The 13,521-nt window shown below is 45.0% G+C and overlaps 1 protein-coding gene across 1 annotated transcript in view; it reads right to left on the bottom strand.

The window, feature by feature from the left end:
* Positions 1-5,198: 5,198 nt before the first annotated feature.
* LOC119292457 (oxysterol-binding protein-related protein 1C-like) overlaps positions 5,199-13,521 on the bottom strand; it is a 12,782-nt gene continuing 4,459 nt past the window's right edge. The window contains exons 2-11 of the mRNA XM_037571293.1: positions 13,144-13,518; positions 12,676-13,041; positions 10,875-10,974; positions 9,696-10,135; positions 9,018-9,173; positions 8,486-8,653; positions 8,276-8,416; positions 6,850-7,080; positions 6,638-6,751; positions 5,199-5,706 (exon numbers count right to left, since the gene is read on the bottom strand). Coding sequence (XP_037427190.1) covers positions 5,536-5,706; positions 6,638-6,751; positions 6,850-7,080; positions 8,276-8,416; positions 8,486-8,653; positions 9,018-9,173; positions 9,696-10,135; positions 10,875-10,974; positions 12,676-13,041; positions 13,144-13,518 — 2,262 coding nt within the window. The 3' untranslated portion in view covers positions 5,199-5,535. The remainder of the gene's footprint in view (positions 5,707-6,637; positions 6,752-6,849; positions 7,081-8,275; positions 8,417-8,485; positions 8,654-9,017; positions 9,174-9,695; positions 10,136-10,874; positions 10,975-12,675; positions 13,042-13,143; positions 13,519-13,521) is intronic.

The raw sequence follows: 13,521 nt of genomic DNA, 5'->3' as shown, positions 1-13,521 counted from the left end.
TAATCCGCCATGACTACAACCCAACTCCGTTAGATCGCCACGACAGACTGCACCGGTGTCCACCCATTTCTTAGCAACCCCCAACCCAGTCCATAGGTGCCAGCGACGCACGAACCCACTAGAGCCTGATCACCTCCCCCTTAGCTCCCAGTCACTCCACACGAAGTCACCGGAGCTTCGCATATGCAATTAATGCATAGCTCCTCGCCCAACATATTTAAGCACTCGGAGCTCTCTCTCTATTCATCAGACAGCTCCCTCCAAAGGTACGCTACCCATACCCCTCTTTTTTGCTCACAGTCGTTCGCGGAAGCCCTGCCATTGTTTTGCCTGATTTGGTCAATACAACGCAACTTGATTCCTCTCCTCATACAGAAACTTCGATTGGATGCTATGCGAGTTGATGTCGTTCACTAGAAGAAGCAGAGCAAGCCAAAGTCGGCGATGATCCCAACCTCCCCGCCAACCAACGACTACACAAATGGTATGTGCACCATCAGGCTGAGCTCGTGGATATCAAGATCGTCGTGAATGGTCCGGTAGCCCTTTCACAGAATCCATCTGTTCTCGCCGGATTTTCGCGGGAGGAAACGACAAATACGGTCAAACTGCGTTGACCCATGCCCACCGTAGCCTCTCCAAGGCCTTGGGCCTGCGCATCAGCCACTTAATCGCGCCGGGCCTAATTGTCGACCCATCATCTACTTCAAGTCGGCCCAGCTTCAGCCTATGGCCCAGCTGTTATTCGTCGCCCTATCCGATGGTTAGCAAGCCCATCTAGCAAGTTTTTGGCCCACAGCACAACACCCCTCTGGTTATATTTTTCAGTAGCGTAATTCATCTCATTTATGTTTCTCCCGCAAAGAAATGTATTCATGTCTGTTCATCTGGTTCAAAGAGAGAAGTCATTTTTTTTTTGCCCTTGAAACTTCAAAGCCATATAACTTTTCAATTGTAATTCCGGTTGAGGTGATTCCAGTCCTATGTGTTTCTCTTGGAGAGCACAATATTTCGGTACCACTTTTATTCAGTCTGCATGACATAAATTTGGCACCGATGTCCAGTTTTATTTTCAGCCTTTTTCATAGCAGAATATTATCGATAGCTCCCATCCTTGTGTTCCTCGCACCATTTGTTGATACTCTTCTGCCTAAGGCAAGCCAACCACCTAACCTATGCCTCTGAACTTTGCATCTGAGTTTTCTAAAATATTTGATGACCATGCTTAATGTTTATCTGTCGATTTTATTATATTTTTTTGCAGGGGAGTTTTATTACATGTGGTAGCTACGCTTTTATTTAGATATGTTTGGTATGCCATGTTAATATGCTATAGGTGTGTTAATACTTTTGTTATGCATATGACATGCTATTGCTTTATACACATCCTTGTGATCAAACAAGAACTGTGAAGAAAAATCTCCACCCTAAGATGTACCGGGAAGTGGTGGGACCACTACTTTTGCTTCTTGGTCAATGTGGACCTTGTTCAATATTGGTTTTATTTGTTGATGTTTTTGTGGGCTATCGATCCCGTCTTGCTGATTTGCATCTCACTGTACCGGGTCTCATCTCCTTGCATAATATACCACTTAATAATAGTGACGGAGAAGATTTAAGAATATGACAGTGCCTCTTTAGTATGAGGAAAGAGATGCGCAACTCGAGTTTATCGTAGTATACAGACTGCAATTTACTCGAATGATCACACCAGTTGCCTCTGAAGACGTGCAAAATTTAAAAGTGGCACATCCAAAAATGAGGCTTCAATCACACTGAATTTATATGCGTATAAAGAAAATTCAGTCGAAAGATTGTGCACGACATAAAGTGGTACATCCAAAAAGGAGGCCTCAATCACACGCTCAAAGGATCACACTGGTTGCCTCTGAAGACGCGCAAATTCGATTGTAGTACAGACTGCAATTTACTCAAATGATCACACTTGGTCAGCCTTCTGCTGTTCTTGGCTTCTTTGGGTCCTGCTCGCCTTCAGCAGGCCCGTGCTCTCTTTTCATGGCGCTAGGTTTCTCTTCACCGCCAGGGAGCTGAATGGACATCAATATTATCACACTATTGATTAATGTAAGCACGGAGAGCAAATTAGCGGTAACGTCATATGGATGGATTCAGCCAACGGCATATGGGTGGATGAATGGAGATGATTTTAGTTGTTACCACTTTCCCTGTGTCTCCATCCGCCATGCCTTCCACGTCCACTGCCCGAGGCGTTCTACAGAAATCACTGACGACCTGAGCAGATGTTAGGGCATCTCCAGCCGTTCGGCCCCCCAGGGCACCTAAATAGAGCGGCCTGGGGGCGTGCTGGCGCTAGTTCGGCCCCTGGGGGCGACCTAGCTCCCAGTCACGCCCCCACGCGCCGGCCCCAGGATGCGGGAAATTTAAACTTGGTCGTTTCCGTTCTCAAAAGACGCCGCAAATCCGGCAATCGGACGTAGTTCGGCACTGCTGGGCGGCGTCGGCGCGGCTTCGGCACTGCTGGGCGGCGATGTAGAGGCGTCGTTCGGGCTTGGCGTCCGTGTGGTCGTGGGCGTCGTCGGCGTCGTCGGCGTTGCCGTCGGCAGCTCGTTCAGGATGAGGCCGCGCTGCACCAGGTACCACGCCTTGAGCTTCTCGTCGTTGCTCTGGAGCATGTCCGCCCCGCCCATCAGAAAAGCCATGTCGGTGTTCCTCTTCTTCGCGGCGACGTTCGTCCGGAGCAGGTGCGAGAAGGGTAGCGGTCCACGGTAGAGATGGGGCATCGGTGTGGACGCGTAGGCGGCGGGCGGCGAGTAGTTGTATGGAGGGTACTGCACGCCGACGAAGGCGGGCGAGGGCGTGGCGTAGCGGGGTGACCATGAGGGAAGGTCACATTTGGGTTGAACCCACCGTGCGCGTCGCCGTCGGCGTAGCCGGGCGACGATGAACCCCATGGAGATCCGGCGCCTTGCTGTCCCCAGGGCGCGTACTGGGTGTGGCTGACGACGGGTGGATTCATCCCCGCCTGGTCGACCGATGAGGAAGACGCCGCCGCGCGCGCCGTGTTGTCGCGGGCCTTCTTGGCTATGGCCCTGTTTCGCCTGTCGGCGGTGAATGCTTCGCGCCGCTGAACTTTCACCCTCACTCCGTTCGACGGGCCCGGTTGCTTCGATGGTGGCGCCCTCGGCTTCCTCTGCTTCGGCTGAGCCACGGCGCCAGTCGCGGTTGCCGCCGCGCGCGGCATGGCGTACTTCTTCGCGGCGAGCGCGAGGGGGTTTGGCGGGAGAAAGGGAGAGAATGGCGGGAGGAAGACGAGCGAGCGGGAGAGATGCGAGGGAAAAGCGTCAAGAAACGGCGGGAAAAGGCCCTCAGGTCGCCTCCAGGGTGGGCCCACGCGTCTTTTTCGCTTGTGCCGGCTCCTTAAGCGCCCCCAGGGCGCCGGGTTCGGCCTGGGTCCGCCGGCACCAGTTTTGGCCCGAGTCAGCGAAAAACGGGCTTCTGGAGGCGCGACTGGGGCTTTTTTTTTACATCGGCGCGGCAAAATCACGTGGAGAGGACCTGTTGGGGGCGCGGCTGGAGATGCCCTTAGTGGAACAGAACTCAAACCGTCTCACGGCGAACGTATTTCCCACGTCCCGTAACACGAGCATGGACAGATACTCGGTCGAGGAAGCAGGCAGTCAATTCGAAGAAGAAATCGTGCTGGAGGAGAAGAGAGATCGGAGCCACCTTCTGGAAGGCATCCTTCGTCTCCTTCGCCCTCGGATCGCCGAGGGAAGACAGGATCTCGAAGGTGCCGTCGACGCCATGGTGGCCGAGGAAGCTGAGGAGGCAAGGGTCGATGGGATCCATCTTATCTCACGGCGGACGCATTGTTAGAAGCTTGCCACGGGCGGCTGACGGCGGCGGGTGGAGGACGTACGGGTGGAGCTGCGAGACGCGCTTTTTATTCCCCGGGGAGGAGACGCCTGCGAGTCCACGAGAGTTGTTGTTTGACGCGGCACGCAGACGCCCTTGAGCCCACACATAGGCCCGTGCTACTAACCCAGTATATATCTTTGGTTTGGGCTGTGCCCATTTGTTTTCTTTTGGTCGTGTATATAAATTTCTCCAAAACAAAAAGATCTAGCTCAGAAAAAGCGTTTATTTAAAAAGCTCAAAACAAGAGGTAAATGTTCAAAATCTTGTAGTAAGGGCATCTCCAACGCTGGACGCTTTGACGGGCGCCAGAATGGATTTCCCGTCGATTTCCCGGCCGATGAGCAGTTAGCCCATCAAATCCCGGCTTCAATTGTGGCATCGGTGCAAAGGCTTGCACCGAACGCTAGGCCTCTTTTCTTCGCTCCGCCAGGCGTCCGTGGTTGTAATTAGCGTTGGAAGTTAGCGCTTAGCATTGGGTGGGTAGGGCGCTTAGGTCTTTTTTATTTTTTGATATTTATTTCCCCCCTTCCTAAGCGCCTCTTGAAGCATCCAGCATTGAACATGCTCTAATGGTGCTCATTTTAGAGAATGGCATTTTGGCTCTCGGCCTCCATGGAGGCTGATTTCTTTTTAAAAAAAATCAAAATTCGAAAATTTTGGTTTCAAAAAAATGGTACAGGTAAACAAGGATGTGAGGCGCATGTGTCTAAAATTTCAAGATGAAATACGCTGAAATGCGATCTGTACAAAAAAAACAAATTCATGGTCTGGAAGGATAAATAGTATCATGTGTTAAAAAATTCTAGATTTGTCTTTTTTGCACATCCCTCCTTTCAACGTATTTCGTCCTGAAAATTTACACACTTGTGCACTATGGCTTCATCTATCTATCTACTTTTTGCAGAATTTTTTGAAATGGAAAAATATGAATTCTCATAAATTTTGAATTTTGTATTTGAAGGCCTCAATGGAGGTCAGCCTCCAAAAACAATTTTCGGATCTTTACAGTAGCTATCGATCAATCATCGGAGAAGAGCGCCTGGCTGATTCGGCTAAGCCAACTTCCAAAACCCTGTAACAGTTGCAGTTGCGCAGAAGTCGGCTGTCAAACATCGTGAAGAAATACGGCACATACTTCAGGGGCAAACATGTACTGTATGATCCATCCCGAAAGGAAGAAAATGTTTTGAAGGTGAATGTTGTTTTCTCGAGTGCTAGTAACTGCTAAGCAAGACAGATACACCAGCAAACAAAAGGGAAATGAAACCAAGATGATAAGTCAACGAATAGACTTCAGGGGCAAAAGATAGATGGCACACCATCAGTATGCATGCTTTAATACTCTTTGGCGCTTCAATGCACGTTACATATTCAAATATACACAAATGGCCTATATGACACACACTCTGAACTTGTGCGAGTGAAATCCACACAAGAAAACATTTGATTCAGAGAGACCTTTTGGACAAACGACACTCTTATTATGTACGTTAAAACAATGTATCTGAAGGGCAGCCTTTGCTTACAGGTGGAAAGGCGTTTAATTGCTCTAGTATAAACCACTAAAAATGGAGCCAACGGATCCAGAAACAAGAAGAAAAACAGAGAACCAGAAGACCTGTAACCTACTTGAACCTAGTCAGTGATCATTAGATCGTTTGGAAGTTGTCCGAAAATGTCAGGGCAGCCTTCCCAGCTGCTCTTTTCTCTGGATTCCCAGTAGCCACCGAGGTAGCGGTATGTGTCGCTACCTTTATCCTTCGCAAACCACCTAGGTTTCCACCCACTCTCCTGCATCTTTCGTGCCTGCAGTATAGTTGGGTACCATATCATGTCTCTTATCATGATTCAGTAAGAACTTTTCAAGCCTATTATCATATGAATAATCCAAATGACTTGACGTGATTGTTATTTTCAAATCTGTATTAGTCCAGTATGGTGTATCAGAGTTATACCACTCCAAAATCAATGAATGATCAAACGGAGCATATTAAATCCAAAATTATTCAAGTGAATAAATCAAACTTATCAAGTCACATTATACTACGGTTATTTGTGCCTAGTTCATGTCTTTTGATTTTTCTTCACCAATGTGATGCTCATTTTACAGATAGCTGGCACATCAGAATACAATTGTTCCACTCAAAAAAAGGGTTCACTACAAAATTATTGAATACAGAACAAACTTATTAAATACTCCCTCCACATCAAAATATAACAGTGACTTATATTTTGATACAGAGGGAATAAAAAATACTGGGGTGCATAAACCAAACTTATTTAATGCATGGTAGCATAACAGAGAGTGAAACAGCATCTGGCCTGCTGTTGCCAAGGGAATGCTTTGAATTTATTGTAGAGTATGAAACAGGTGGCAAAGCCCAGCCAGGACCTAACAGCCCAGAGTTCTGTGCACAACAAGGCGTAGGTTTATTTCGATCTCACTAGGTAACTGTATGTAAGTTTATATTCGCAGCCATATGACATACTGGTAGTCTCATTCAGACCTCGCAACATCAGGCCATGGTTCAATTTAATAGATATTGTATTGCGCTTACAAGCATGTTTGACACATCAGGCCATGGTTCATTTTAATAGATATTGTATTGCGCTTACAAGCATGTGAATCGACCAGAGGTGGTATCTAATGCAGCCAATCCAAAAGTTTATTAGAGACAAATCAAATGTAAGCAAGGTATAGAGTTAATGAAAATAATGAAGGGTTAAGTTGACTAACCTGCCGTTGTCTCTGCTCAAGCCTCAACTTCTCAGCATTTGCTCTTTCATATTCGCCATTCTCTAGGCACCTCTGGTCCGGTCGCAATCTTGAGTCTGTTGGTGGCAGTTTTTCCTGCATATAGGTTGGGTGTATTCAATAATCAATCATTAGTGTGAGTCCACACATATATCAGTACGATGTTAAGCTTGCTGCGAAGCTGACACACTCACCTTCAATCCAGGGGTAAGTTCATTTAATGTGATCGCAAAGCTAGTGAAATTGTATCGAGTGGGAAACTTTGGTGGTTTACTCCTTTTCCACAACAAATGGGCCTCTGAAAAATTCTCAGATCCCTTGCCTTTTCCAAAGCAATCACCCATCACGTAATGCATGCTTTCATCCCATTTACCAAAGAGCGTAGCAACAGTTCGACCACTTCGGTCCTGAATAACACCTTGGACCTGCACATAAATCAGTACAACTATGCTAAGTTAGACTAAGATGTTTGCACTATCGGAAAGTTAAGGGACTCACACAAATAAAGAGAGAAAATATAATAGTCTGGAGAATGAATAAAGAAATTCAAAGACGACCTATAACTGGTCATCTAAAAAGCCGTGTGATAAGAGTTTTTTTCGGCTGAAGCAATTAATTTGTCATGTTCACATTATTCATTCTCCACCTGATGGATGCCATCTTAAATAGATGGAAAATTATTTCTGACAGATTAAATTACGAACAAGGAAAAACAAACTACCAAATGATCAATGAATCGTAATGCGCTTCGATATCCTTGATATAAGCAACACCTCTCAGGCTCCACAACTCGACAAAGCTAACAGCAGTTCTGCAGGAGTGTTCTTCCTTCAGTTGGTGTTTGGCAGGTCAAATTAAGGATGGAAATGGCGAGGGGAAATGCAGTGTCCTACATTTGGCTGGTAGGATGAGTCAGAACATTTCTGGATTGGCAGTCAATGAGATTTATGCTTCCAATTCTCACTGTTTTATTCAGCTGGTACAAATAACATTTCAGCCCTATTTCTAGATAAAAGCCCACCCTCTGTATGAGGCTTCACTGCCCAAAAGGTAGAAGTTGGGATATGATCAAACTACTCGGAGCACTATAGGGTCAAAATGGTCCTTTGAATTCAATAGTTGATTTCTGAGCCAAAATACTATTTAATTTTTTTGTGCGCAATATTGCCTTTTTTCAAAATAATAGCATAAGGCTCAAGACTTATCTCATACTCCCTCCATCCCAAAATAAGTGACTCAACTTTATACTTACTTTGTGCTAAGGCTAGTATAAAGTTGAGTCACTTATTTTGGGATGGAGGGAGTATCATTTTCAAGTTAGATTCTAAAATTCCTGGGTGCCCCTAACTTTGAGAAACATCACATTGAACACCCACTATTTTTCGAAGGAAATCGATACACATTGTTAAAAGGTGAACCCATTATGCTTTCGTACGAACCTATATAAATTGTTAAAAATATGTTTGCCAAAAGGGCACAGATGCATCACTTGCTTTAACTAATATGGATGGAAAAGCATCATCTTAGTGACAAACAAACTGCAAAGTTACGAAGTAAAAGGAGAAATCAGAAGAACAAGCATACAAAATACATCTAGTATACAGGCAATTTATTATATACCTGATGAGGATTGCGATCAATAATTGACTGCTCCTTGAACTTCAGCTTACATGAATATTCACGATTACCTTGAATGCGCATAGTACCATAGTGATCACAATACAGTTTACCCAATATGAGATTGTAAATGGAAGTCGTCACCTGTGATAGCATATTTTCAGTTAATCATTTCACAGAGTTAACCATTTCTTGGTAAATAGGTAATAATACCTTGCTCCACTGGAAAACTTCACCATCATCAAACTCCAGTGTTAACACACCAACAGGATCAAGTTGAATGGAGCGACCCCAGAACTTGCTCTTCAGGTTGCTATCTGCCCAAAACCTCCAGCCATTTCCCTCACAGTGGCATGCAACAACCATTGGATGATGACTGACCTGGCAAGTGGTATTGAATATTTTTATATAAATCAGCATGCAGAAGCAAATAAACTAAACTTGAAGAAAATCTGTAGGGGCCTCGAGTATCTGTTAGTCTACAAAAGAAAGGCTATTTGGTGATTCAATAGGTAAGGAGTAGAAAATCGGAAGTAACGACTACATGGAGTACTGCAGCAGTATTGCAGCAGGCTGTTCTGAAAGAAGATTCAAACTAGTTCATGGTGAAGTTTAAGGTGTTACGGTACACAAACTCACTAGTAGAATGTAAGAAATAAGTTGGGAGAATGAACAGTGGACTAGGCTAACCAACAGTAAGAACCTGTTATTCATATTACTGGATTCTAAAGGTTCATAAACATACCTTTTCTGAGAAAAAACGAAGACCTTTGTCTGGATAATCTGCTTCATAGGTCTCTCCAAGAAGAGGGTTGAAGGGCTTACAACTCCTTCCATCCGTAGAGGCATAACCAGAAACAGCAAATGCTGCAACGCTTAGAATCCTCATCAGACTATCCCCCTGAGTATTCAACATAGAGATGTAAGATGCATAAATGTGGTTCATCTCACGATAGAAATAAGCAAATAAACATGTTCAATCACAAGTTAGTTCTTGCCACTACTACAGATAACATGCACACAGAAAAGTTCTGACATCTTTGCAAAGAAACAAAATGGTGGAGAGGTTAAACATAATGACACCAAGAAGTGTTAGAGGCGGATTTAGAATGCACTCGAATGAGTTTAGAGCAAAATGGAAGACATTCCACAAAGGTGTAATATGTAGGACAATAACAGGAGTAATCACATAAGTACATTGATATCCTCTTTGGTACTAACCAAAACTAAGATTGGATATATGCTACAACTGCAACGCGGGAGATAACGATAACCTGGAGAGGAGTAGATGACACAGCGCAAAATCGAAAGGAACCACCTCTAAGCTACTTAAGTTTCAGGTTAAGCTACTTAAGTTTTGGTATGAAAGGGAAAGTCACGCACTTCCCTTGACATGCTGAGAATAGCGAGGAAGAAGACATACCCTTTTGCCCCATTCATATGCACGATCAATAAGGTAGGAATACTCAAGATCCTCGAAACATTTTTGTAATGATGAAAGAGGTTCATTGAAGTAAACAGGCAGACAGACTTTGGTAAGATCCTTTCCTATGTTGTCCTTGATCATTGACCACAAACTAACACCCTTCTCTTTCTCAACTGGATCTGGTAGCTTCTTACGCCTTCTCACATACGGATAATTAATTCCAACAGACTTCATAGAAGGATCAATTCCATCCATCGGGTAGTCATCCTCATCATCTGAACCAGCTTCAGATCTTTGGAAATCAGATCCACTGCTTTTAAAAGAACTAGATGAAAGGAAATCAGTTGTATCAAAATATATGTTCTCTTCATCGTCAGTCTCCTCTTCAGCAGGATCTTGTGGTTCATTGTAATCATCAGATTCGCTACCACTTCCTTCTGAAAAAAGAGGAACGATAATTTAAGTTGTCGACAAAAGTAAATCAAATATTAAATTGACATTCATGATATAATCCAAAGAGAGTTTGGAAGGAACACCAAGGACTCCATAAAAGAGAAACGCAATATGTGCATTCAAGACCTCGGAAAATTGATATCTAAGAACAGCAAATGAAGAAATCATGAAGGAAAAGGGAGAGGGAAAAGATCTAGACTGATCTCCAAAAATGTTGCTAACGGAAGTACAAGTTACTATTTTACAACTAAAAAATGGTTATCACATATCAAACAGTTTTCAAACAGTCCATGCTGATTAAATGGTCAACCTATCCACTCCTCGTCCCTCGAACCAAAAGATAGATGGCTATCTCTAACCATTTGGGATACCCATAGCCACTCAAAGCTATCCCGTGAACCGAACACAGCCCTAGTAAATATGATGTCCATTTGCTCATGCATGTATATAGTTTGGTTACACTTTGGTCAACCAATCAGCAATGATCATTTTGAACCAAACCACCACAATTTTGCCTGACATTCTAGAGTTACAGCTATTTTAGATGGTATATGTGTGTGGAGTTATTCACCAGCATAAATAAAAAAATTCCTTCGTAAAAGCAGGGATGAATCATAATGGTCGATAATTTTACCAACAAATTATCAGAAGATAGTTCAGAACGCACATATAGCAATAGCATGTGTAGCAGTAAGATTTACATTAACTGTCAATTTGTCATACCACTAAGCTTCTCATTCCTTGGTCTGGAAGCAGATCCATACTCTTTCGACTGTCTTTGGCTCTCATCAACAAGGGTATTCTCCAAATCGACCTTTTCTGTCTACAGCAAGGCAACAAAACAGAATACATTGTCAAATGAGAACATCGATACAATAAATTTCGAATAGATCTAAAATTATATAGGAAACATCAGAATATATAAAATTGCAATCAGGAACAATGTAAGATGAGAACATTGATAATATGAAATTCATTGATGTATCTAAAATTACAAAGGGAAACATCAGAATACATAATCTTACAAATCAATGCGTTGGAAGAGTGTCAAGGGAAAGAAAGCTTAGAATGTCTGATGTATCAAATGGCAAAAATGTTTTACATGTAACACAAACAAAGGAGAACAATAGATAATCAGAGCTAGCTATATTCCATTCTTTCTGCAGCAGCAACAACAACAATGGATTGTTTTTCTAGCATAAGTCCTTAATTTTCTAACCAGCCTGACTGACTCCCTACTCATGTCCACTGTAGGAGGTATCTCATGTTCATCATTGTCTGACATATGATTTTTAACATGTACTTGGGGTCTAACATGTGAAGGAGCCAGAGGGAGTCGCACAATGAAAGTTGATCTTGCTAAATCGCAATAAAATAAATACATGCAGAAATGCACATATGAGCAGCAGAGCACATCCAACCACAGCAACAAGCCATCTAGAAAACTTTAATACATTTAATATTGAGTAAAATTGCACATGTTCCCGGCCTAATTTAACCCAAGTTGCACAAAACAGTAAGGATTGGATATCTTTGCACCTAACACCATTCCACATTGCAGCAGGTCTCAACCCAACCGGACCAGAACCTACTGTTTTCATCTGTTAAGAGGTCAAGAAGAGATCGCAACGAGATGTCGCCTGGTGCAAAGTGCAACATTTACATAAATGCAAAGAAAACTAAACACTGGTGATTGGCATGGTTATGGTTGAAAATATATTATCACTGAATTCTAATCCAATGCAGCACCAATTCTATTGAGACTGTTCTCACTACAGCATTACTTTCGCCTGTTCTCCATTCCCATGATCCCATCTGCCTTTGATTCTCACTGATTCCTCCAAAAACATGTGTGCTAGGGGGCACTCCCGTGTGTGCATGCACATGGTATGTGTATGCTTCAACACGACGTAACCTTAAAGGAATATATAAGGTGGAAACCGAAATAAAGTGCCAAAACATATTCTAGTTTTCAAAATTCTCAGGAGGGACACATTTGAAATACACAAAAAAGGATAAACATGCATGAATAATGGTTTGTCTGCAGAATACCCCTTCACCAACATCTACAGGTTTCTTCACAATTTACCAAAACCTCAGCACATAGTTCCCACCTTCCAGGAACTTAACACTCAATTTAGGTTTCCACCTGATACGGATCTATTGAACAGACTGCAGCATCTGACAAACTCAATAAAACAGCAGTGGCAGAAGATTTCAAAGAAATGCAAGTACAAACTCAATAAAACAACAGCGGCAGAAATGTAAGTACAGCACGACCCATGGTGACATCTAATATTCAAAATCGGTTTCGGTGTACACTCATGTCAATCGGTGTACGCAGAACGGCAAAATTCTTCTGTGCGTCAATGTACGTCGGTAGCTCTGTACTTGTTTCTTCATTAATTAAACCATGTAGATGTAGAGAATGGCACAATATCACACCATGCAGTGGAAACCAAAATTTCCTACTCCCATGCACAATCAAGCTCAGCTCGAAGCAAGGTCGGATAAATGTGAATACCTCTAGATGGCGGAGCGTGTCAAGGAGCAGCGCCTGCTTCTGCTTGAGGAGCACAAGCTGCTTGTGCAGCGCCTCGAACTCCTCCCGCACGATCCTCTCGCTGTCAGCAATGGCGGCATCGCTGACCCCTTCCTGCTGCAGGCGCTTCTTGAGGCGCTCGGTGGAGACCGCCGCGGCCGCCGCGGTGTCCCCCGGCCCGACCATCTCGCTGGTGGACATCCTCGGGAACATCTCCTTGGTGGCGCGCAGCGCCTCGAGCCACGCGGCCCTGTCCTCCCTCGTCTCGGCCCGCAGGTGCAGCCGCTTGGTCCCCGAGAAGACGGAGAACCGCCTGTCGTCCGATCTGCTCTCTCTGACGGTCGACACCTGCACGCCAACCACCGATTTCGTTTCAGCGTCAGAAACAGAGGGAAATGGATCTGCGGATCAGAGGAGCGAATCGATCGGAGCATCGAGCGGGCGAGTGACCTTGAGGTGGATTTCGCCGAGGGGCTTGCGGGGCGTGTGGTGGTGGTGGTGGTGGCCGTTGGAGTGGGGCGCGGCGGAGGAGGAGGAGGAGGGGGCGGGGGTGGCGGAGGGGCGCGCGAGGCGGCGGAGCGAGTCCTCGCCGATGACCTTGGCGCCGCGGTCGGTGTCGCGGGAGAGGTCGATGCGGTCGGGCCCGTGGATCTTGTAGTAGGAGAGCACGCCGTCGCTGAGCGCGAACCAGCGCGGCCGCCACCCGCGGCCGTAGTTGACCCACTTGTAGAGGACCCCCGAGATGCCGCCGCCGACGATCTCGTTCAGCCTCACCCCGTCAGGCGGCGAGGAGGAGCCCCCGCCAACGCCCACGCGCGCCCGCCGCTC

Source organism: Triticum dicoccoides, chromosome 4B, assembly GCF_002162155.2.
Source record: "Triticum dicoccoides isolate Atlit2015 ecotype Zavitan chromosome 4B, WEW_v2.0, whole genome shotgun sequence".
Taxonomy (NCBI): Eukaryota; Viridiplantae; Streptophyta; class Magnoliopsida; order Poales; family Poaceae; genus Triticum; species Triticum dicoccoides.
This window is presented reverse-complemented; position numbering and strand designations above follow the sequence as displayed.